The following is a 25,916-nucleotide window of genomic DNA, read 5'->3' as shown; positions in this document are numbered from 1 at the left end:
TAATCCAACACTTTTGTTCGTTCCTTCGATCGGACAAATCCGGACAAGTTTCCAATACGGTAACATATATTAACCTCTTCCGATCCATCCTTTCCCAAGGACACTCCTGGTGGTCCATTTTGTGTGCTTCAGCCTTTCTAATACGAGCATTTCGCGCTCGTGTTCGCATCTCAGGGGTGTGTGTGACGACTATGTCCTTGAAGATGAAAGCCGTCAGTTAGTTATTTTTATTTATCCTTTTCTCGGTGGCAGAGCGGATCACCAGATCACGTTCACAAATACGTGCCCCCTTCCGCTTCCCCGAAAGAATGAAAAAGAAAAGTCGGTATTGTCAATGAAAGCGGAAGGGATTCACGTTAGAAAAGAACATCCGTTAATAAGCATTCCGGGACTGGACTATAGCTGAATGCATTACTGCTCTTCCTTCAGTGTCGCGAGCGTACTACTGAATAATAATAATAATAATAATAATAATAATAATAATAATAATAATAATAATAATAATAATAATAAACGAAAGAGTATATACGTACACATTGTGTAGTGTAGTCCCGAGTTGACACAAGGAGTAGCTGCTGCTGCTGCTGCTGAGCGGCGCCACCGCGTATGCAACAGCTGTTCCAGGTGAACGCGTACAATGGCCGCAAGCCCTTCAAGGAGCGCGACCTGTACCCACTGCTGGTGTCCGTGGTCAACGAATCGCGTTCGGTGGCGCCGCCTGTCGGCATGCTCACCACCGAGGACCGGGACTCGTGGACGGCGGCCTGCCAGCGACTCGCCGCCGATGGTGGGTGGTGGCGGCGGCGGCCGGAAGTGGTGGCGGTCACTGCGTGCCTGGGCGCGGAGAGCGTCGGGCCTCAGTGACGACGCGTGAACCAGTATACTGTGCGGACAACAGCGAAGGTCACCCTAACATGACAGTTTCGACTTTTAGTTTTTTCGCGTTAAGTGGAGGTCCTGGACCTCGACATTCTAGAAAACAAAAAATAAGCTGGTAAGCCTCAGAGTGACCTGAATAATTTACTGTAGTAGCTTTCTACGAACCAGCTCCGGTTTCGTTACCTGGGAGTTGTGTGTGTTGTGCCACGTTGGAGCAGGACATCGCAACATTTTGGCAATCACTCGGACTCGCTCGGTTGTTAGCTATGTTGCTGTATCGGGCCCCGCACTGATTAGAAGCGTAGCAAACAACTGAGCGAGCAAGTGCAACCCCCTTCCCCCCCCCCCCCCCGCATACGTATATACTCATAAAACTGCGCTAACGCAAAAGCACTTCCTCATTGGCCTATTATTTTCTTTCTTTGAATACCCATATTAGATGCCAAAAGCAGCCTCTCCGTTGTACGTGGTAAAAAAGTAACCATCTCCTCATGTTTCTTAAAGTAAAAATTTATTTTATTTGTTTAAGCACAGAGATGAAAATGTAACAATATGCGGTGCGTCGTCACGTTTATATATGCATCTTATGCATTCATCTGATCTGCCAATATTCGAAACGTACTTCGTTGTTGCTTTTCGTTGCCTGTGAGGACAAAACGATCTAGATCATGATCTTACGGCAACAATGCGATTAAAACCCTTCCATACAGTCCCGCGTGCATCTGACTTCATATCCAGGATGAACATATAAAGTAATACCTTCAGAGTTGGCAAAATAGTTGAAAACAATGCGGAATATAATGTAAAAAAATTATAGTGACGTTTCATTTCGTGAACGCGGGTTTTGTGCAAGCGCATGGGTGCTCTTCCGGAGTTTCTAAGCTATGCTGTCTTGACTGACACACCCGCATTGTCGCAAGCCGCCTATCACGTTCGTTGGGAGCCTCCCGGGCACCCTGGCCCGCGCCTTTTGCCGGTCGTGTTCAGGTCGTGCCCGGCACTTGCCGACGACTTCGGGGTCGGTGGACTCGCGCACGGCCTGCCGCCGCTTGCGTTGCTGCGCCGTCCTCGCTCGGCCTCTCGATCACCAGACGAACCCGGTACATTCATAGCGCACACAGAACCCGTAGCCACTGCCAGAGGAGGTTAACCCAGCGCGCCTCCGCCTACCCTCCTCCTCCGTCCACTCCGTCACACACTCCTCCGTACCTTGCCCGGCGCGCGCTCCTCCTTTCCATCTCAAGGCGCCCTCCTCCTCCGGCGCTCGCTTCCCTCTGCCAGCTCAGTGGCCTCCGATTTAAGCTCACCGATTTCACAAACTGGGCACGTACGCTTGCACGTAGAAGGTGCCTTATAGGAGGTTAAGGCCCTTTGATACGCACGCGCAGGCACCAACGCGCGGAGCTTGGATGCGGTGCAGCGCAGCATCCTGGTGCTGTGCCTGGACGAGGCGGCCGGCGAGAAGGAACCGTGGGAGGTGCGCTGCCCACTGCACATGCTCGTCGGCGGCGGAAACGCCCAGTGCGCCGGAAACCGCTGGTACGACAAGATTGCACAGGTGCGCGCGCCACTCCGGCACACTCAAACCACCGCGAGGCATGACGAGGTAGTTTAACTTCTGCCATCCGGTGGGATTATATAACGCGCGCCCAAATGTAGTGGAGTGCGGCTACCGAATGGAGCTCATGTGCTCCACAGCACTGAAGCCGCTCGTCAACACCGACGCAGCACCTGGCACGTCGCTTCTTCGCTCGAAAGCGCGCGCGCGTGCGTCTCTCTCTCTCTCTCTCTCTCTCTGTGTGTGTGTGTGTGTGTGTGTGTGTGTGTGTGTGTGTGAGAGAGAGAGTGTGTGTGTGAGTGTGTGTGTGTGTGAGTGTGTGTGTGTGTGTGTGTGTGTGTGTGAGTGTGTGAGTGTGTGCGTGTGTGAGTGTGCGTGTGTGAGTGTGCGTGTGTGAGTGTGAGTGTGTGTGTGCGTGTGTGAGTGTGTGTGTGAGTGTGTGTGTGCGTGTGTGAGTGTGTGTGTGCGTGTGTGTGTGTGTGTGTGTGTTCTGGTGTTCTGGTGTTCTTTACCGCGAAACGTACGAAGCACGAGCGTTATTGCATTGCACCCTCATCGGAATGCGGCGGCCGTACTACGCTGCTAAGCACGAGGTCATGGATCGAATCCCGGCCGAGGCGGCCGCATTTCGATAGGGTAGAATAAGTGCCAAACTGCCCGTGTACCATGCATTGAGTGCACGTTAAAGAACCCCGGACGGTCAAAATTAATCCGGAATCTTCCACTACGGCGTGCCTCATAATCAGATAGTGGTTTCGGCACGTAAAACCCCATGCTTTAATTTTTAATGCCATCGCCGCGGTGACTCAGTAGCTATGGCGTTCTGCCACTGAGCCACCGCGGCGGGTGGTAATATATTAATATTGCGCCTTGACGGGCTATCCATTCGGCATTGATATTAGTAGCTACAAAGTGCACGCGTCCCATTCTAAAAAAAAAAGAAAATATGCGGCAGATCTAACGCACGTTATTGGAATCGATATGCGTCCAAATGTTCTTTAAATGCATAAAGTGCTGAAAGCTGTGTTAGTTTCTGGGTTATTGCAATGTCAGTGTAAGGTCGTAACGAATGCCCTAGGCCAAGCTACATCATCCACGTTACAAGTTGTTCAAACGCAGCCCCTCCGCGTCTGCTCGGGGATGCGCGCATGCGCTCTCGAGCACCCGCGCTACGCAATGTGATGCACGCGGCGATCACCTCAAAGAGCTATATACTTTGGCGTAGGCACGATACAAGCATACGCGCTATTGTGGCATATTAATTAGAGCATCGGGCTGTTGTGCTTCGGACCGAGGTTCGATTCCACCGTCGGGCCTGTCGTTCAACTCGCTATTCGGCAAGAGAGCAGCAGCAGCCAGCAGTCCCGGTCAGAAAAGTCCGGGGAGGATCCGCAAAGAAAGCTTCGCTTAAGGAGCGCAAACTTTTGATGCTTGTTTCTTTGTAATCTTAGTTGTGCTCCACTTTCCTCATGCGTTAGTTTAGGCGATCGCACCATTATTCGTCGCGTTAGCTTCTCGCTGGTGAAGGGAGCGCATTGCGTATACGGTGTGCGCCCCGTGCAATAGCGCAATCGTACGTAGCCCAAGGGCGCGGCATTGTCCGTATGCGCAGGTCATCGTGAGCGCCGAGGGCGACGCAGGCATCGTCATGGAGCACGCGCCCATCGACGGCACGGTCGTGGTTCCCCTCATGGACTACTGCTACACATACATGTGCGTACTCCGCGTTCGTCGTGCGACCGCAGCTTGCGCGAGCGCGCACCGACAGACCTGCATAATTTAACTGTTGGCATAAGGTTGGTCCTTGTGGCAAGCACATGTCAATCAATCAATTATTTAACGTGCCCAGGAACAACACTGAGGTCTGAGTGCTGGTGCACAAAGAAACAAAAACAAAAAGGGATAAATGCAAAACGACAACTAAGAAAATATAATAATAATAATAATAATAATAATAATAATAATAATAATAATAATAAAAACTAAATAAGGAGGTTTTATGTCTTATATTTCTGCAGCACGTGGCTGTCTGGTGACCCTTTTCGCGGAGCAGTTTGTTCTAGAAAAGCGAGATGGCGCTTTCTGCGGCGCGCCCCACGTCGCCTCAGCGACAGCGCACGAATACGATACCATTACCGCTTCCACCTTGCTTCTGTGCGGTCAGCTGTCGGAAATGCAACTGAGTTTTCGCTAACGCACTGAGCTCCAATCATGCCGGATTGAATCAGTTGGATTGAAGACGTGCGCAGTAGTTGGCTGCAAAAATAGTGACTGGCATATGAAGGAATGGAATGAATCTGTGTAGCCAAGTTCTCGGACAGTTGCTGCAGCTGTCCGTACGTGTACAGAAATTTACATACAGAAATACAGAAATTTGCTCATCCGCCAGTGTTGTATCGCTAACCTTCAAAGAAAGTGCTTCAGCCCCAGGACGTCGGCAAGAGTGAGTACCGCACGTTAAGCTATTATAAAGAGAGTAGCGCCGCTTCCTGTCATAATACGTTTCGCGCTCGGTATCTACACAAATCATGGCACAGAATCTTACGCCCAATCTATCGCCAACGTGTCAATAAGTGAATGGGAGCACACTTGAATATATGCGCACAACAAATGGCGGACTACACCGATAGCGCACGCCCAAGCTGGATGTTTCGTGACGGTTCACAAAAGTAAGCGAGTTACTAGCGATAATTCATCTTTGCTACAAGGTATTACAATGTACATACAAAACGGCTACGTATCAAGCCTTGCGCGTAGCAAGGACAAATCTGTCGGAACTGAACACACACGTGAAGGATTAGGCAGAAATAATCAGATATTGACCACACCAAGGAAATTTACTAAGTCAGAAATGTGACAAGCCGGTGCTTCAAAATATTTACCAAATAAAAAACGAAGAGCAAGACCCACTAATCCTGATTCAGTTCATGAGCGGAAAGTTTGGATAGCTTAGCATACATATTTAGCCTCGTTTTTAAACAAGCGCCATATACGCTGCTCAGGCCGTTTGGACATGTCTTAATCGGCTTCCAAAGCGCTCTTGCATGTTCTCTGAAGCTGTGGTCAAAGCTTCGTGTCGTCCACCCAGTCACCGTCTACGATATCTCCCGAAACAGGGGTTTGCTAAGCCGCACCGGCGTCATACACACCCATTGTAAACGTGAAGGCAATGGAGGCAGTTGAGGCAAGCAATGGACGCGTCACCACGTGATCAAACATGGCAGCGCCCACGGGATCACCGCGAAAAGGGTCAAGAGGGGACGCAGTTGTGGAGGGTTCCGGGTGAGTTTTGACTCCACTGAGTGGTTCTTCAAACGTGCACCTAAATCTAACGGTATGTTCGAGTGGTCGCTTTCGAGCGCTCTCGCGGTGCGGTTTACATTCGGCCGCTCGAAATCGAGCGCTGGGAACACATTCGCCTGATTCATTCAGAGCACCGCGCTCTAACTCGGAGCGCTCGGAGGCGTTCCCACCTTTAACCTAGGAGCTTAACCGATATTCGACAGAAACACCCATGGTTATACTCCCATTGCTCTCGGAGCAGCTATAGCACGTTAGGCTGTGGCAGGCCCTTTCTCTGGCTCTTATCTCTAGAGAGTTCCGCATCGCTACAAAGCGATTTGTAGTGCGGTAGGAACCAGTAGAATGTATACCATGAGTACACGGCGCGTTTTTCGCGTCCCACCTTCAACGAAATGCGCCGCCACCGCAGCGGGGAATCGAACTCGCGGCTTCGTGCTTGGCTTACATATCGGACCGGGCGCGAAACTATGCGAACGCATACAAACGACAGAACGGGCCGCACTGCTCCGTATAATGGGAAACACACAAACGGCATCAAACAGGGCATTTCGTCCCACTTCTTGGCCTTATCCGTTGTATGTGTATAGGCTATTTTACGGGAGCGTTCGAGTGTCGCCATAGTGGGCTGAGTTTCGTCATCCTGGGCTCTCGACGCTGCCGTCAACAACCAAATGCATGGAAATGATTGTATACGACTGCGTTGGGTGTTTCAATGGCCACGTTAATTTGACGTCACTGCGCATAAAAATACGAAATTATTCGTGTAACAGCCAGAGGTCATGAATCGAAAAAATAAAGTCGATACCACACTATACGCCATCGAGTAACCAACTCGCCCAACAACAAGTTTTGTGCTTGGCGTGTCTGTGATATACCCAAGCCGCGAATTAACGACACGAGCCCCTCATCATTTCGTCATCATCATCATCATCAGCCTGGTTATGCCCACTGCAGGGCAAAGGCCTCTCCCATACTTCTCCACCATACCATACCATGCCTCTCCCATACTTCTCCACAATTGAGTATCGTAATGTGTTCTAGTATAGCGCAGCAGGAAAACGGACGCACGAAGACACAAGACGTCAGTCTTCTACGCTACTAGAACACCTCGCGATGCTACACCAAGCCCACATTGCAACTCTCGTCGAACACGTATCAGGCTGACTTTGATTAAAAGAATGTCTGCCTGTGTGCTGGCCTGCCAACGCGCACGCCACTGTAAGGTCTGAAGCCGAGCCATAATTGGTGCGGCAACATCTTATAATATATGCGACGGGAACGGTGCACAAGACAGGACAAGGCGAGTGACAACACACACACACACACACACACACACACACACACACACACACACACACACACACACACACACACACACACACACACACACACACACACACACACACACACACACACACACACACACACACACACACACACACACACACACACACACACACACACACACACACACACACACACACACACACACACACACACACACACACACACACACACACACACACACACACACACACACACACACACACACACACACACACACACACACACACACACACACACACACACACACACACACACACACACACACACACACACACACACACACACACACACACACACACACACACACACACACACACACACACACACACACACACACACACACACACACACACACACACACACACACACACACACACACACACACACACACACACACACACACACACACACACACACACACACACACACACACACACACACACACACACACACACACACACACACACACACACACACACACACACACACACACACACACACACACACACACACACACACACACACACACACACACACACACACACACACACACACACACACACACACACACACACACACACACACACACACACACACACACACACACACACACACACACACACACACACACACACACACACACACACACACACACACACACACACACACACACACACACACACACACACACACACACACACACACACACACACACACACACACACACACACACACACACACACACACACACACACACACACACACACACACACACACACACACACACACACACACACACACACACACACACACACACACACACACACACACACACACACACACACACACACTGCTAGCTTCCAAGTCACTTTATTAACGCCGGATGGTATGTGCTTTAAACAGCCTGTGAAATATAGGGTCACCAGGTGTCAATACATAAATATATATATATAATACATACATATATATATATATATATATATATATATATATATATATATATATAAAAGCGCCCAGGGAGTCCGCACTCGCCGTAAAAGCGTATTAAAACGACTCAATGTAAGTACGAGTAGTTACTCGAGGACTATGAACAGACCAGAGAAGCGTCTTTCAGGTTATCCTTACTTGTTGTCAGGTGAGTGTAAATCCCACCGACACGGCGCACCAGAAGCATTTATCATTGATGCAGCCGTATGCAGAAGTTGTTTCACAAGCGGAATGCCATTTTCAAGCTGATAATTTTTTGTTGTGCAGATTAGAACAGGCGACTCATTCCATTTCATGTACATCGCAGACGTTGAGCTCGACCAGAAACCCTCCTTACTGCTCCTCGCAAAAGAGAAAAACCAACGAGTATACAATGGCTCGTATACAATGGCTCGTCGCCACACGCCGCGGTTGTGAAGAAATGTTGGCGCACGTGCGCAACGCCAATGCGAGACGCCTTAGCGAGGCTTAGGTGTTTTAGAATAATAAAACGTAAGCGATTCCGCGATGAAATGGCACCACCAGTGCACAACACATAGTTCCCGCCGATACACACGTACATGACCGTATTTCACGTAGCTGTAACTTATACACATGTCACCAACGGTATATATAGTTCACGTTCATCTTGCAATACTCAGCCCCCCCCCCCCCCCCCCCCCCGCGCTATTCACAAAAGCGTTTTCGCGCTAGGACTGTTCGTATGAGAAAACTGGCAGCCAATCGCCATGTCGGTCATATTTTTAGCGAAGGCGGCCCGAGCCGCGGCTTCTTCGTGCAGTGTTCACAAAGGCGGCGACTGACACCTTACACGCAGGAAGAAGACGTCGAAGCACAAGCTCGACCCTCCGACTTGCCCCGGCGACAAGCCTTTAAAGTTGGAGTTCAACCTCAGCCAGGAGAGCCTGCACGACATCGCTGTAGCCAAGACCAAAATGGAAGAGTCAGTTCCTTTTACATTGCAGACTGCTTGTATGTCACTGTAATATAATTTACGCCTTTCAAGTGAATAGGGGTGTAAACGATTGTACAGTGTACTTTTAGTCATTTTACACTTTATCAGTTTACACTTTTACGCTTTAGCAATTATCGAAGAATGGGTGCCGGCCTCTGTGTTACGAACAACAGAAAGTTACCAGAGAGTTATCTCAACATGTATGTCATTTGTATGCCGTTTTGGCGATCCGGTAACAACACACACGCACACACACACGCACACACACACACATGCGCACACGCACACACACGCACACACACACGTACACACACACGTACACACACAGTGCTAGCTTCCAAGTCACTTTATTGACGCCGGATGATCTGTGCTTTAAACATTCGTTGACAACAGCCTGTGAAATATAGGGTCACCAGGTGTCAATAAATTCGGTTGGAAGTCAGCGCTCTGTGTGCGTGTTTGCCTTTCACCTTGTCCAATATTTGAGCTGTTCCTTTCAATAACCGGCACACCAGTGTCATGCTTTGGCCGTAAAAGGCAGGGCGCTGGAGCGTTCTGTAAATGCGAAGCACTATATACATATATTGCAGTGCCCGGCGATGGCATTTTGTCGATGCGGTAACAACACACACACACACACACACGCACACACACACGTGCGCATTATTAACTTATTAACTTATTAACCTTTTTCGTGAATAGCATACGATCTCTCCTATGCTATTCACAGCGTGCTTACAGGAGGTATTCAGAGACCTGGATTTGGAAGAATTGGGGATAAGAGTTAATGAAGAATAGCTTAGTAACTTGCGATTCGCTGATGATATTGCCTTGCTTAGTAACTCAGGGGACCAATTGCAATGCATGCTCACTGATCTGGAGAGGCAAAGCAGAAGGGTGGGTCTAAAAATTAATCTGCAGAAAACTAAAGTAATGTTTAACAGCCTGGGTAGAGAACAGCAGTTTACAATAAGTAGCGAGGCACTGGAAGTGGTAAGGGAATACATCTACTTAGGACAGGTAGCAGTGGCGTAGCCAGAACTTTCGTCCGGGGGGGGGGGGGGGGGGGGGGGCTCACGTTGCAGCTGGGCCTCCGCCTTAAGACGAAGCTTTATCTCGAATGCTCCTATCTAAATCCATGTAGAAGGTGAATTAGATTTTCTCGGCAACCACTGCACAAAATTTGATGAGGTTTGTTGCATTTAAAAGAAAAACTTAAATTCTACTGTCTTCTGGTTTTGAATTTTTCATTTAGGTTGTAAATATTTTATTAAAAATTGGCACAAATCTCAAATTTTCAGAAAACGAAACTGTCACGTTTAAAACTCTGTAATTCAACAATGAAAAAGAATGTCACAATTCTGTGAATCGCATCAATTAGTACATCTACAGCGGACAAAATTGATATGTTACAAATGAATCTCAAACAATTTAGCATTATCGAAATACGGCTTTTGCAGAACCCTTGTGCACCACGTAACTAATTCACGTAAGATACAAATTGAGATACCGAATTTGACTGCTTTGATTCTTATAACAGATGCCGTTTGAAGAACCGCTTTTTGTTTGTAAACGTCGGGCTTCTATTTTTTTCGCACTTTCAAACTTTTCAAAATATTTTAAACAAAATTCAGGCCCTAAATCGAACTTCCGCTTCCAACAGATACTAGAAGTTAACTTTCTCAAGTTCAACAAATTCCATTAAAAGTGATCCAGGGGTTATCTCAGAAAAGCGTTTCTGCGTTTTACATTTATTTGAATAGGTCGCGTCGGAGTTGGGCCCGAGCAAAAGCTTCCTCTTAAACAATTTTTCGAGAGATCAAATACATGAATAATAACTGCATTGCCATTGCCAAAGATGCTGCAAACGAATTCTTGAACGCTACGCTCTGTCAAAACAAGTAATATGTGTATTTTTTAATAAAAAGATATACTCGTATGTGCCAGAAATTGTGCTCAAAATAACTGATATCAATGCTTCGATGTTTTTGTCTATTTAACAAGTAAAGGAAATATCACACGATCCTTAGAACTATATCAGTTCGAAACCAGCAAAGCAGTGCACGCCACTGATATGAAAAATGTAAAGGCCATGAAATGAACAAGTTGAGGACAAATATGTTAATGAAACTTTGTCATTCAACAACCTTGTTTACATTATTGTACATATGCAACGGCCAGTGAAAAATCTCAATGACGCTGTCATTTATTCCAATGTATTACGCAAGAGCAGCTGTCACCGGTCGTGTATCGTGAGCAATTGCGCCGAAATTATTGTCCCAACAGAGAGCACCTATATAAAGCCGTTCTGCAAAATATACGACGGCGAGTCAAATGAAAGTGAGCCAATGAAAATATATGACAAACGGGGGTACTTAATTTAAAAGTAGTCTCCATGAGCATTTAGACATTTATCCCATTGATTAACGAGTCGGGTGATTCCCGTCTCATAAAACTCCTTAGGTTGCTGCTTCAACAAATCTGCAGCTGACTCTTTCACGTCATAGTCCGACACGAATCTGTTTCCCTTAAGCTGTTTTTTCATTTGCCCCGAAATGTGGAAGTCGCAAGGCGACAGGTCTTAGCTGTATGGCGGATGTTGCAGCGTTTGTCGCTTGAACTTTGCCAGTTTTGTATTAACCACATCAGCGACGTGGGGACGGGCATTATGGAAAAATTAAAAATTGAATTATGGGGTTTTACGTATCAAAACCACTTTCTGATTATGAGGCACGCCGTAGTGGAGGACTCCGGAAATTTCGACCACTTGGGGTTCTTTAACGTGCACCTAAATCTAAGTACACGGGTGTTTTTGCATTTCGCCCCCATCGAAATGCGACCGCCGTGGCCGGGATTCGATCCCGCGACTTCGTGCTACACAGCCCAACGCCATAGCCACGTCGTGGAACAAGATGACCCCATTCGTCAATTTTCCACGTCGCTTGTTCTTGATTGCTACACGCAGCTGATCCGGCGTTTCACAATATCGGAAACGATTGATAGTCTCTCCGGCTTTAAAAAATTCTATCAGTAATGGCCCCTGACGACCGAAAAAAATAATAGTAAACAACACCTTTCCGGCGGGAATGACGGCTTTTGCCTTCTTTGGGGGCGGTGAATTCGAATGTTTCCACTGTAAGCTTTGCCGTCGTGTTTCAGGCTCGTAGTAGTGGCACCATGGTTCGTCCCCGATCACAATTGCAGACAAGAAGTCGTCACCCGCATTGTGATACCGAATAAGATGAGTCAAGGCAGCGCAGAACCTTCTTCTGGCGGTGGTTCAAAATCTTGGGCATCCATTGCGCATACAAGAGCCGATGACCGAGATGTTCGTGAATTATGGTGTGAACCGAACCGCGACTGATGGTCACACGCTCTGCCAGTTCATCGATGTTTATCCTCCGTTCTTGTCTCATCAGCTCATCAACTTTTGCACTTGTGTTGGGGGTGATTGCACGATGGCAAAGGAAAGCATGCTGGCCACAATCAAATGCCTACTGTGAGCACCTAATGTGGCTACCGAATGAATATCGAAGAAAACGTGCGACGCTTGGTCCACCGAGAACCATACGCATAGTGCTCGGTATTTTACATCGGCGAGACAAGGCTTTCCAGAGAGGTTGCGCTCAAGCGAACGCGGTGTAATCCGTGAAGTCTTCACAGTGATGGCGGTGAGCGACCATTGGTACTTTTTCTCGTCTGCTAGCCAGAAGGCGTCCAAAACTCTGCCAGGCGAAAATTCACTCGGCCAGAGAAAACCACACGCGCACCGAAGTACGCCGCGCGGTGGTTTCGGGGCAACACAACAAAAACGCATGCGCTCTGGCCGGCTCTGGCAGCCCGCGGGTAGGGTAGCGAGAACGAAGAGGCTCAATGTGTCCTCACGAATAAAAGCCAAAGTAGAAAAAATAAATAAGAACGTAGTTACCCTGGCTGGCTTTAGTGTCTTGACATGGATGCTTTGGCGTAGGTGAAAAAAAATGTTGATATTTTTTTATGCGACATGACGGCACAAATGAACCACCACAACGCTTCGTCTCATCGTATCTCGCTGCGTGTTTTGTCAACTTGTCTGATAGTGTGTTGATTTGGCTTGTCTCGTTGTATGTTCCGATCTAGGACTTTAGAAAAGTCAATGCACCTTTGGCGTCAAATGTTTATAACAACATTAAGCCCACAAAGTTTCGGAATTTAATATCTAAAGCACGACTTTGGAAATATCAATGCAACTTTCGCATCAAAAGTTAGAACTTTATAGCCATAAAGTGTCAGAATTGAAATCCAAGCGCTCCCGATTGCGCGGCCTCAGCGAGCTGCCATGACGAGCCCGCTCGCCATTAAAACGCCTTTGAAACTGTGTGCTTGGATAGGCGTCCTTGCTTTATGTGACTCCCGGTGCATGGGCGTTGCCGCGAAATCCACCCCGATTTCGCAATGTTCGCGCTAAAATGTTTTTTCGAGCGTGAGAAAGACATTCTAGACAAACTCGAGCATGATTTCCAGCGCCGGGTGTTGTTTTGGCCGGCAACGCATGGACAGCACGAAAAAATTTCGGGGGGGGGGGGGGGGGGGGGGGCTGAAGCCCCATAAGCCCCCCTGGCTACGCCCCTGGCAGGTAGTGACCGCGGATCCAGATCATGAGACTGAAATCATCAGAAGAATAAGAATGGGCTGGGGTGCGTTTGGCAGGCATTCTCAGATCATGAACACTAGGTTGCCATTATCCCTCAAGAGAAAAGTGTATAACAGCTGTGTCTTACCAGTACTCACGTACGGGGCAGAAGCCTGGAGGCTTACGAAAAGGGTTCTACTTAAATTGAGGACGACGCAACGAGCTATGGAAAGAAGAATGATGGGCGTAACGTTAAGGGATAAGAAAAGAGCAGATTGGGTGAGGGAACAAACGTGGGTAAATGACATCTTAGTTGAAATCAAGAAAAAGAAATGGGCATGGGCCGGACATGTAATGAGGAGGGAAGATAACCGATGGACAATAAGAGTTACGGACTGGATTCCAAGGGAAGGGAAGCGTAGCATGGGGCGGCAGAAAGTTAGGCGGGCGGATGAGATTAAGATGTTTGCAGGGACGACACGGTCACAATTAGTACATGACCGGGGTAGTTGGAGAAGTATGGGAGAGGCCTTTTCCCTGCAGTGGGCGTAACCAGGCTGATGATGATGATAATGATGATGATGATGATATTAACCTTTAACTAGAGTCTTAGGGGCACTTGTTTAAATGGCGAAATTGAAGGCAGTCACATTTATAGGCACCCTCACTTTTTAAAACCCGCTTAGCGGTTATAGTGTTGCGCTGCTAAGCACGATGTCACGGAACCGAATTCCAGCCGCGCCGGCTGCATTTCGATGGAGGCGAAAGGCAAGAACGCCCGTGTCCCGTGCATTGGGAGCACGTTAAAGATCCTCTAGTGGTCAAAATTAATCAGGAGTGCCCCACTGCGGCGTACCTCATAAGCAAATCGTGGTTTTGGCACGTAAAATCCCAAAATTCAATTCATTTATTCTAGCTAGGCAGTGCGCTGTGCTTCCTTGGCGTCTTTCGCTGCCTGGCAAGCCGCATTCAGCCGGTTTTCTTCTAGCTGGGCAGCGTCCATATGGAGCAATGCACAGTATGACATGGTGCGGGTTGGTGTGGTGGGGTGTGCCGTTGCGAAAATGCACTACACCCATTTTAAGATTGTGGCTAGTATCATTTCCAACCAATCTGCTTTGCCGATTGCCATTTCATGCTTACATCTACTCTCGATTACGGGAGAGCCAGCAATTTTTTGTACCATTTCACTCCGCATCTTTGACGAACTTACATAGCGAGTGTCTCGATGGTTTCGCGATACCGGGGGATTGGGATATTTAGATGTATTCAATTGAAAGTGCTGACGTATACGCTTACAACACTATAAAATGAGCTTAAGCGTTTGCGAGTTAATTCGGAAGACACAGAGAAACAGAATAACTGCACTGCACGTGGAGGTATGCCACTTAAGCTATATACTACCCATGCTTCATTTTAAAGCGAAGCTTTCTTTGCCTCTTCCTTCGACTTTCCCACTGCTGCTGACGCTGTGGCTGCTGCTGTCTGGCACACCGCGTCGCGAGGTGGTCCAAAGCGTGTTATACATGACAGGAGCGCGACAGAGAGGAAAGGCGATGCGAGAAACTCGTTTGGACCCCACCGCGCCGAATGTGCACAATGCCCTCTGCAGCTCCCTGGGCGTCGCCACATTAGCCTCTTGAAAGCTGTTTTTATCCATGACCTCCCTCAAAAGCATTGCAGAAATTGCAGCACTTCCCTTTCTACTAACGTGCGAGTGCAGAGGGGACGTAGATAGAACTGAAGAGAGGAGGGAGGAGAAGAGGCAGTTTCCATACCAGGGGGGGGGGGAGCTGACATGAGAAAGCAAGCAAACCATACTACTATACGACGGCGTTTGCGGAGAAATTGGATAAGCTTAAGTTCAAGGTACGGTACAGTACGTTGCTGCTATTTCTGAAAAATAAACATCGTGCAAATATGTCAAGCGGACAAATTACGCAGGGAATGCAGAAGCAGAGCCGCATTAATGAAAACGCCCCGAAGGGTCCAGGCGACACTACGGAACCGGTCGACCATCAAATCAACACTTCTGTGCCCGCCGCGGTAGCTTTGCGGCTATGGCATTGCTAGAGGCAGCGGATTTGATCCCGAACGCTGCAACCGCATTTCGATGAGGGCGAAATAGGAAATGCACGTGCACTTAGATTTCTGGACACGTTAAAGAACATCACGGTGCCAACATTAATCCGGAGTCCGCCACTACGGCATGCCTCGTATTCCGATCGTGGTTTCGGCACGTACAGCCCCATAATCCAATTCAAGTTTAATATTGCCACGATGCGATGTGCCATGTGAGGCAATGACAATGCTCAACCCTCTCAGAGGTCATGAAATATGGTGCACAACAACGCCTAAAGCAAACACCTCTCCCTGTGTGTTCTGTGTACTACACAGACAAACAGCAGTGGTGCACGCGAGGTAACGTTTAACATCAACTCACCACTTTCGTGTTGGACTAAACATTGAAGAAATTAAACCTTCGCCGTCAACATCACCGCTAATTATCGTCAATCAAAGCAACCAGCACAGAAAGCTTCGCTTACATCGATTCCCACAGTGCGTGGGATCTGCATGATTTTTTTCGTTTGCTTTCTTTCATATAATTTAATAAATGGAACTTTCCCGCGCTATAACATTCATTAATTCATTCATTCATTCATCGTAAGGTTGGCACGAGACGTGGACGTCATCGACCACCGGTTCGAGGAGTACGGCAAGGACTTCGTCAAGTCGTGCCGTATGAGCCCCGACAGCTTCATCCAGATGGCCTTCCAGCTGTCCTTCTTCCGGTTAGTCTCCCATGTATGGGACAATCACTGCGTCCCATGATTCTTGAACCAACTGCGTAGGAGGCGCGCATGTCACTACAGCGGTTGGCAAGGAAGTTGGCGACCAAGTACAGGGTAACGGAAAATGTAAATAGACAACCCGGAGTCATCGAAAAGAAAGTGAGAGAGACAGTGAATTGGATGCAAAGAATGGAAACAAAAAGGCCGTAGAGATTTACAAGAATGGCAAGAAAGAAATTAGAAGGGAAAATCTGTACGATAACATAAGGCAGTGCCTTGATATTTGAGGCTCAAGCTGGTTGCCTAATGACAAAAACATACGGGAGCAAATATTCGCACCAAGATGAGGCATGTGTCTGATGCAGCAAAAATCCGGAGACCACTCAGCACATTCAAATCGAATGCGAAGGTATTCAACCAGCGAGAGCCGTAGGTAACGTAGGGAAGAGATTGGTAGGACCGGATCCGTTACAGGCGTTGGCAACGGTACAAGGTAGATAGAGAAGTTTTGAGAAAGAGAAATAAGGTTCTGTAGTGTGTATACGTCGGAAATGTTAGGTTGCCGCTTCACGTGACTACTGCGACGGAAAACAAATAAAAAAAGTTATGTACATCCAGCGCACATATTGAAATCTATGTGAAGACTTGCCCATTTCACTCCTGCGACTTTGACGTAAAGGAAACTGGGCGGCGCGCATGTGCTCTCTCGCACACCCGTGCTACGCAATGTGACACACGCTTCGATCATCTCAAAGAGCTAGCTGCCGTTGGCACGACAGAAGTCTATTAACGTGGAAACATGGGCTACTTAGTTGTTCATGTTCCGCTCGGAACCTGAACAGCCAAACGTGTCGTTTTCTATGCGCCTTTACTTTCGTCCGTGTCCTTAGCGCTGTTCCCGCACGACATAATCATATGTGCGACTGTGGCTTAATAGTTAAAGCATCACACCGCTGTGTTGGAGGACCGAGGTTCGATCCGACCAACGTGAACATAATTCAAATTTTTGAAAGCTATTTGTCAAAACAGCAGCACCGCCCAGCAGCCACGCTCGGGAAAGTCCGGGAGGGTTCGCAAAAAAAGCTTCGCGTTAGAAAAGAAAAAAAAAAAAACGCTGCGACCAGTGTGTGTGCACGAGGATATGCTCTCATAGAATGGTAATCCCACTGAGATGACTACAGAGGGAACTCTGGCGTCTCGATCTTTCAGCTATATCAGTAATGATGTGTATAGTACGTGTACGTAGATCTGTCTAATCTCCGTGCCTGCGGCTTGAGACGTTCTTGTTGCTTTATCTGTTACGGGTTATGTGCCTTTATTGGCGGACATTTTCGAGTAATCATAATTTTCTAAATGTATTTAGGCAAAAGGACTCTGCGCACATGAATTTGCAAAATAAACAAGCTTGTTTGAAGCCAGAGCTTTAGGCCAAATACGTGTACTATACCCATCACTTCCATGCCGGCTGAACCACCATGCCCGTATACGTGCAGCTGCTGTAGACACTATAGCGCCTGCAGATCTTCCTCTAGTAAATTTTGTAGGAAACTTTGTTGTCTCGTGACCTCCGAGATCACACCGGAGGCCACAGGGGGCAAAGCGGAGGTAATCCCGGAGACAAAGCGCACGACGTCATGCCAGCTTGCGGCGGCCGCGATGCGCAGACTGCACGGCCACAGCCCGGCGACGTACGAGAGTGCGTCGACGCGCATGTTCCTGCTGGGGCGCACCGAAGCCATCCGGTCGCAGTCCAAGGAGAGCGACCAGTTCTGCCGCGAGTACCTGAGCGGAAAGCTCAACGTGGCCGAGCGAGACGCCCTACTCAGGAACGCTGTTGGCGTCCACAAGGACTCCGCATCGCTCGTGAGCATCTCGCGGCGCTCGATACATACAGAACGTGACGTTATGAAGATGCGTCGGCACTGCCATCGTATTCGGTGCAGAAAAAAAAAGTCGATAAACTCTATTGGCGTGAATTTTCTCTGAAAGCAAGATTAATGCCACGTGGATGAATTTTTCAGAAGTAGCTAGACAAATGTTGTTCAAAAGCGGTCAACAACGAACAAGAGTATAGTCGTATCTGGGTATCTTGTAACCACTTCCAGAATTAAAAAAAAACGGCAATTTCGCGCCTACATGGCATCGTAGCGAGTCGCAAGAGTTATAAAAATGTAGGCCTCAACGAGACAAGAAGCGACAATTAGCCGGAGAGTAGGTACAATTAACGGTACGGGAGTAATTAGCGCCAATATTGTCGAAAATTAACGATATTGAATTATACCCTGTAAAGGGTGCACCATCGCAGATAACGGCATGTTGAGGCAAAGCCGCCGTACGGCACCCTTTTGGGAAGTGGAGCGAGCTCACTTGGACTGGGCCCGCGCGATGCAATAGTGTCTGGAATGCGGCTTCGGCGGTGACCACATGAAGCGAGAATCAGTCACAAAGTAGGTCAAATTAACGCTACGGATGTAATTAGTGCCAATATAGTAGAAAAATTAACCACATTCCACCTTAGACTGCACATCTCCGGGGTCAGCCCACATGACACCTTGGTGAAAAAAAAAAGAGTGAAATAAGTGCCGACGCTAAAGAAGACTGGGTCGACGTAATTGCGCGTGAAATACGATACCAAAAAGATAAGAAATGAGTGAATAATGAACATGAGAAAGAGATAGAGACAAAAACGAGAGACATAATCAACATTTTATCAACGAGTCATTTGAACCATCATATACATTGACCTAGTCTTCCTTGTTGACGATCCAACAATGTAGTACTGCGCATTAGTTTTTATACAGTTAGAAAACGCTCCTGTTAACAGTGATGGTGGCACTCTAACTCTGTAAAATAGTCTATATCTGAACCACAGGTTCAACAAAAAAAGAGGGGGGGGGGGAAGAAACGAATTATTTCGTACATTAGACGTATATACCATTTAAAATAAACGAGTACACTGACCTATCACGCAATCAAGTTCGGACTATCAATTACAGGCTGCGAAGGAATTCGGATTTTTTCGAGAAGCTCTTGGTCCCTTTACGTTTGCTCGCAGAAGTATTTTACCTATAACAAAGCTCTTTTGTCGTTCTTCGAATGAATAAAGAAAAATAATAAGCTGAAAACAATTATTTTTCTGCGAGTCGCTCGTGTCTCTTTTTGAGCGTGACTGATAAGGACATCGCCGTCTCTACATTAGGCACATTCGGGGCGGAAAGCTGTGACCTTCTTTGTCTATTTCTGGCAGGCAATGTACGGGCAAGGAGTGGATCGAGTTCTCCTCGGTCTCAAAAAAGTTGCGGAGGAAATGGATCGACCGCTGCCAGAACTCTACAAGGACCCCGGTTACATCAAGAGTATCAATTATGAGTTATCCACCAGCCAGGTGATTGCTTTATTTCTGGCAACAAAGAAACAAACAAACAAACAAACAAACAAACAGCTGTAATGTTTGACGCCATCAAGTCACCGCTCTTCTGACGATAAAACTCGTGGGCACATCAGCTGTCGATACACAACCGCTGACGCAAACTTTGGAATGCAGAACCCACGAAAAATACGTTTCCTAATATTATAACGGTCAAGAAGAAGAGGAAGGAGTGTATAGCTAAGCCCTTTATGTCGAGCTGCCAGATTGTAACTGTACTTGCCAATGGAATTTTCAAGTAAAAGTACGGGATCCATGCACGAATTGTATGTTCGCATCCCACCGCACTCACGATAGCGATTACCGTGATAACGAATCGACCACCCCGACGATGGCCATTTGCGAACGGCAGTAACATAAGGGAAGTTTTATTGCGATAGCAATTCTATGGACACTCCAGGCGCATTTCCGCCGTCGCCGTGAGGTTCCTCATAAAGTACAAGTGCGATAACACCGTGGCCGCACGCCGTAAGTTGTAGGTTAGACTGAAAGTGTGCGAGGGTGAGCCGTGGATGGCTGCTTGAACTCGCGCGCGTAAGGGAGGAAGGCGGTGAAGAAGCGCGCCGTCTTCCACCGCAGGCAAAGCACCGGGGGGGGGGGGGGTTCTACTCCGGTGGAGACTGCATATGGTGCGGCTGAGAGCGGTTGCGCGGGCCCTATCTTGAAAGCGACCTGCGATGAGTACAGAGTCTAGGGACGCCGAGGGCTGATAGCGTAGTGTGCGCTGTGTTTTCGACCCTTAGTTCGCATTGAAGCGAGAGGCAGCACTGAGGTCAATTCTCTCGCTGCTGCTGTCGCTCTTCCTCGCGCCAGTGTTTTGACAGCGAGTGTCCGCGCTCATCGAATGTGTTTGCCTGTGCGCGCGTGACACCATGCGCCTGTTAATTTAGTTAGTAAGCGCATGTTTACGAGTTTATATGACCGACAAAACTAATATCCTTACTTCGTATAGCTGTCTACTAATTTGCTATCGCAATACGATGCTTCGCCTTAAGGGCGAAACTGCGACTTTTTTGTAAATATAACCCCCATTATCGGATTTGCTATAGTTTGAAATATATTGGGCGGTCGGAAAACAGTGCACAAAATATAATTCATTAGCTACCCGTGCTAATGGTGACTTCCGTACAAAAAATGAACTTCGAGGCGTATTGCGTAAAGACAATTTTCTTTCGGTTGCATTCTTGTCATATGCGTCGCACAGATTGATTGGTCCTTGCAGTAACGGCGTGCGAGCTAATGACAAACGGTGAAAACAACGAAAAAAAAAGTAATCATTATACGATACACGAGCCCTGAATTATCCTCTACAGTGTCACTGACGGCGAGCGAAGCGTCACAAGGGCGGACTCGGCCGTTAGTCGGTTATGCGTCGTGTAGAACACGAGACATAAGTGTGCACGTGAAATAAATTTTTATATACGGTGCTCAGGCGGCCGATTTGGTCACCATCGTTCGCGAGAAATAGTACAGGCCGCCGCCATAGTACGGCCACGCATGGCCGCAAGCTAGACCAGCATGCAGCTATACCGCTAGGAGACACTGGCGCAGTTTGCAGCCGGCCGCTCGACCAGTCCAGACAAGTGTGACTGACACTGAGACAAGTGTGATTGACACTGTACCCGGTATACAAAGCCGGCTGTTAATTTCACGCAGATCTGTATTGTTTTTCTCCTTGCGTCGAACGTTTATAAACGATAGCTCACCGTGCAGTCAAAGTAATATGCCCTTAGTTTGCAAAAACAGGTGACAACATCCACCGAATACTAGGAGCAGATAACGTATTCCATTAAGAGGAAGCTCTAGCTCCAGGCCTCATATATAGATGCATGAACAAGGAGAAATCGTTTTTCTCGGCAACAGCTGCAGCAAATTTGATGAGGTTTGTTGTGTTTAAAATAAAAAGTTAAATCTGGTTACCGCTAGTTGCGAATTTTCGATTTAGGTCGCCAACTTTTTTACCAACATTGGCGAAAATCGCATATTCTCAGAAAACAAAGCTATCTGTAACTCAGCAGTCAAAAAGGATATCACAATTTTGTCAATTGCACCTAAAATACATCTAAAGCGGATATTCTACATGGGTTTCAAAAAGACCACGAAGTTGTGAGTAGAACTTTTGCAGAACCCTTGTAAGCAAGGTAACAGATTCACATAAAATATAAACTAACATATGAAATTTGTCCGCTTTGGATGCTGTAATGGGTGCGGTTTACAGAGCTGCGATATTGTTCTTGGTGCAGAGCTACGAATTTGTAAACTTCGTGCTTCTATTTTTTTTCAAACCTACATATTTCTGAAAATTCTATTTAAAACATTTAGGCCCTAAATAGAAATTTCGCTTCGAACAGTCACTAGAATTTAACTTCTTTCTCAAATGCAAGAAATTTCATTAAAATCGGCCTAATGGTTATCTCAGAAGAGTGTTTCTGCATTTTACATGTATTTGAATAGGCGGCATCGGAGTTTGGCGCGAGCTAAAGCTTGTACTTTTGAGAGAGGAAGTTCGATTCTACTGACTCTTGGAAGCAAAATTTTGGTAGAGGCCTGATTTTTTTTAAAAGCACTTTTGAGAAATTGGCAAACTTGAAAAAAATAGAAGCACAATGTTTACGAATTCGCGGATGGTCTGAAAATTTTGAAAGCTCATTGGACGGGAGAAATCATAATGTCACGTTATACACAGTTATCGCACTGACAAGTGATGGTATGCGCTATTTTGTTTCAGGAAGCTGATATAAGGCATACTTGAAGAGTAAAAAACATGACAAATCTCGCAATATATACTTATACTGGTTCAGAATGCGCAGGTATCATCAGAATTTTCACATCTGCGTTCACATCATCTTTAAACATGTAATAAATGAAATGCACGATGGGCGAGCTAAATCGTATGGGTATATATAGCTTTGGAAAACTGTTGAGTCCTTGTGATTTGTTTGTTTTTCTGCTCTTTCTTCTTCTTTTATGTTTGTGCCGGTAAGATCGTGATTTGGTTTCCAGGCGATGTAGCCTTGAGTCGTAAGAAAGTCACGAGGCTCCGTGGCCGAAGTTGCTTTATTTTTATTGATGACAGATGAACAGTCTTTTTTTTCCAGTGCTGGAACCGTTAACTTCTAGAAGGTTAACACGTGAAGAAATTATAAACAATAATTTGATAGCATTATGCTTTCTATCGCTTCATTGCCAGTTTTCATCAATTCTAAAAAAAAAAAAAAAAGATTGAACCCTTCGGATCCCTTTAATCTTCGTACTCAACGCCAAAGCGTTATATGTACGGCGCGGGGTATCTCGGTGGCATGGTTCAGTATAGTTAAGACATTGCCTTACTATAACCTGCACGACTTGCGTTCAGATCCCGAGCATTGCGTTACGCCCGGCCAGCCCCGCATAAGATCGCATCACCGCCAACCACAAAACGCCGCCCTCGCGCAGCTATCGCCGTTAATAAGCAATAGCAAAAAAGAAAAGCACTCTCTGTCCGCGCAGGTGTCGGCTCACAACGACATCCTCATGACCTTCGGCTACTCGGTGCCCGGGGGCTACGGCATCTGCTACAGCAACCATTGCAACCAGTTCCGCTTCAGCATCTGTACTCGTCACTGCAACAAGGAGACGTCGGCAGTGAAATTTCGCGACGCGCTGGAGACCACGCTCAAGGAGTTCGGCAACAACCTGATCACGCTGCAGAAGGCCAAGCTTTGAAAACGTGCACCTCCACCGCGAAGCCCGACGAACTTGGACCTATAGCCACACATGTCGGGCGCTAATGCATGCCGCTGCGCTCGCGACCTTCTTCATGAACGATGCGCGCATCTCTGAACAGGAAAAGCGGGCTTTCCTGCTGCGACCCTTCAGTGCCGGGACGACGCCAGATCTTCAAATTGACTTTGTACAGACTCCACGAAGTTTCTGGAACCGAACTTCAGAGAAAGAGAAAAAGAAAGACGAAACATTCGGCGATTTCTGTAACAACGCGGAAGTGCTTCAGAAATTTTATTGGCTGTCATCTTGCAGAGCATCTTGTCATCTTGGCTAGTCATCTTGCAGGCAGTTTAACTAGCGCTCGCTAGCTTCGCTTGCAAAAACTCTCCAACAAAATAAGTTAAACCCCATTTCAAAGGCAGCAATGTACAAAAAGAAAGAAAAGAAAGAAAGAAATGAAAGAAATAAGGAAGGAAAGCAGAAACAAATAAAAGCATTTCCATCGTAGCCCAGGGGTGCTATTCTGCCAGACACGGTCAACTTGAACCATGTTGTCGAACTCCATCATGTCGGCGTTTTGATCCAATCGCAGAGGCCGTACCAGCCTTGTGGGGCCAATCAGGGCTGACACGATCGCGGATTCGAATGCACATGGCGGAATTTGACGGCCGGTGTCCAGATTATCACCGCAGGAGATGCAGATAGTGCGCCTCTTGCTTTTGCTTTTTTTTTTATTTGGGGAAGGGAAAAGCGAAGTATGAACTGTTAACGGGGGCCTGAAATTACGCATAGTATAAACACGAAGGCGAGTCAAGCCATAAGTGCAACGATGTGCGAAATTCCGCACATTGATTTCCCCACAAAGCTGGAACGGTGACTGACTGGCTGAACGCTGACTGGCTCCGTGCAGGCACGGATTACGGGTAGGAATAAGCATGACTGAGTGTGTCCTTGCCGTGTACGTTAAAAACAGCACCTTGCGTTTCTTGGATGCAAATTCTGCTGTTTTACTGGTGATGTTTTTGTCCACGTGGGGCTATCTTGCATGTCGTATACAGAGCCATCAAAGTAATACATTTTAATTAAAATGCTATGCTAACTTTGCGAACTCTGCTTGAACAGGTGGTCTATGCGCTTTGGTGAACGAACTTTTCGCGCACAAGTATTTAGAGTCAGCAAACACAAAACAATTTTGTTAATTATCCTTTTTTTATATGTTGCGATTATATGGCATACGTTTGTTAGAAACTTGGAAAGCAATCGTATTCGCAGACAACTGCATTTTGTTTGATCCTTCCGTAGCGCTTTTCTTCCGAGATAATCACAATCACATCTGGCACTCAGTACACTAATTTCGCATTGAAAGACGGGAGTCTTAATTGGCACAAAGACAAAATCACCGTATGACATAGCTTGTTGCGTATAGCACGCCAGTCTAGAAGGCGGGCGGAACTGATAACGGCTGCTGTACTGGGTCCGTACTCGCAAAAAGCTCTCGCACTAGAATTGTTCGTAAGAGCAAATTTTAGCCAATCCTGATGCTGGGCAGCTGGACATATTAGCGAAGGCGTTCGGCTAATAGAAGGTGGCACGAGACTACGATATAGCACTTACGAACGAAAAGCTTTGTGAATTTGGCCTTTGCTTTCTTGGCTGGCAAAAACAAAACCGGTTTCCCCCTTTCCCTTGCAGTAAGCTATAGTTCGCATTTAGGGGTTTGTCTTTGTGTCGAGACGGCCTCCTTTGAATGCGGAATCAGCGCACTGAGTTTTATACTTGATAATGAGTATCTCGGAAAACAAACGCTTTAGAAGCGTCTAACAAAATGGACTTGTTTTTCGAATACGATTGTCTTCAAGATTTTAATATGGACGTGTACCATAGTTGCGAAATAAAAAGAACTAATTAATATTTTTTTTAATTATGTATTTGTTGAATCGTTCGCTAAAACGCATTAAGCCACCAGGGCTAATTGCATTTGCGTAGTTAACACAGCTATATATATTAAAAAACACTTATATATAGTACTTTTACTTGCAAGGCACTGCATATTTCTTGCCATTCGAAGTCAAGGCATGTGCACCAACACTGGGGAGTATTTCTCGCTGGGCCAATGAGAGAAGCATTACTACACGTGTACGACATGCACGTGCGCACAGACGTGTACTGTAAAGGAGACACGGCGCTCGTCATGTCCCTTCTAAGTTTCTAGACGTGTGTCATGTTCGCGCATGTTGTCCATGTAACACTACAGGAGACAACATGGCGCACGCTATAGGTGTAACACTAAGGAAAGTGATCAACAGTGGTCAAATAAATGTCGCATGCAGGCGTTTCGACAAGGTGACTAT

At 47.0% G+C, this 25,916-nt stretch overlaps 1 protein-coding gene across 5 annotated transcripts in view; it reads left to right on the top strand.

Moving 5' to 3' along the window:
* LOC126548575 (carnitine O-acetyltransferase-like) overlaps positions 1-24,072 on the top strand; it is a 51,269-nt gene extending 27,197 nt beyond the window's left edge. For 3 of the 5 annotated variants that reach the window (XM_050196811.3, XM_050196809.3, XM_050196813.3), the window contains 8 exons: positions 616-787; positions 2,268-2,437; positions 4,050-4,150; positions 8,892-9,017; positions 16,311-16,433; positions 18,098-18,296; positions 19,681-19,818; positions 23,350-24,072. In XM_050196811.3, coding sequence (XP_050052768.1) covers positions 616-787; positions 2,268-2,437; positions 4,050-4,150; positions 8,892-9,017; positions 16,311-16,433; positions 18,098-18,296; positions 19,681-19,818; positions 23,350-23,565 — 1,245 coding nt within the window. In that variant the 3' untranslated portion in view covers positions 23,566-24,072. The remainder of the gene's footprint in view (positions 1-615; positions 788-2,267; positions 2,438-4,049; positions 4,151-8,891; positions 9,018-16,310; positions 16,434-18,097; positions 18,297-19,680; positions 19,819-23,349) is intronic. The other 2 variants (XM_055063316.2, XM_050196823.3) reach the window with 2 other exon arrangements.
* Positions 24,073-25,916: the final 1,844 nt, after the last annotated feature.

The sequence above is a fragment of the Dermacentor andersoni genome, chromosome 1 (assembly GCF_023375885.2).
Source record: "Dermacentor andersoni chromosome 1, qqDerAnde1_hic_scaffold, whole genome shotgun sequence".
In the NCBI taxonomy this organism is placed as follows: domain Eukaryota; kingdom Metazoa; phylum Arthropoda; class Arachnida; order Ixodida; family Ixodidae; genus Dermacentor; species Dermacentor andersoni.
Note: the sequence above shows the minus strand (reverse complement) of the source record. Positions and strands in the feature narration are given on the sequence as shown.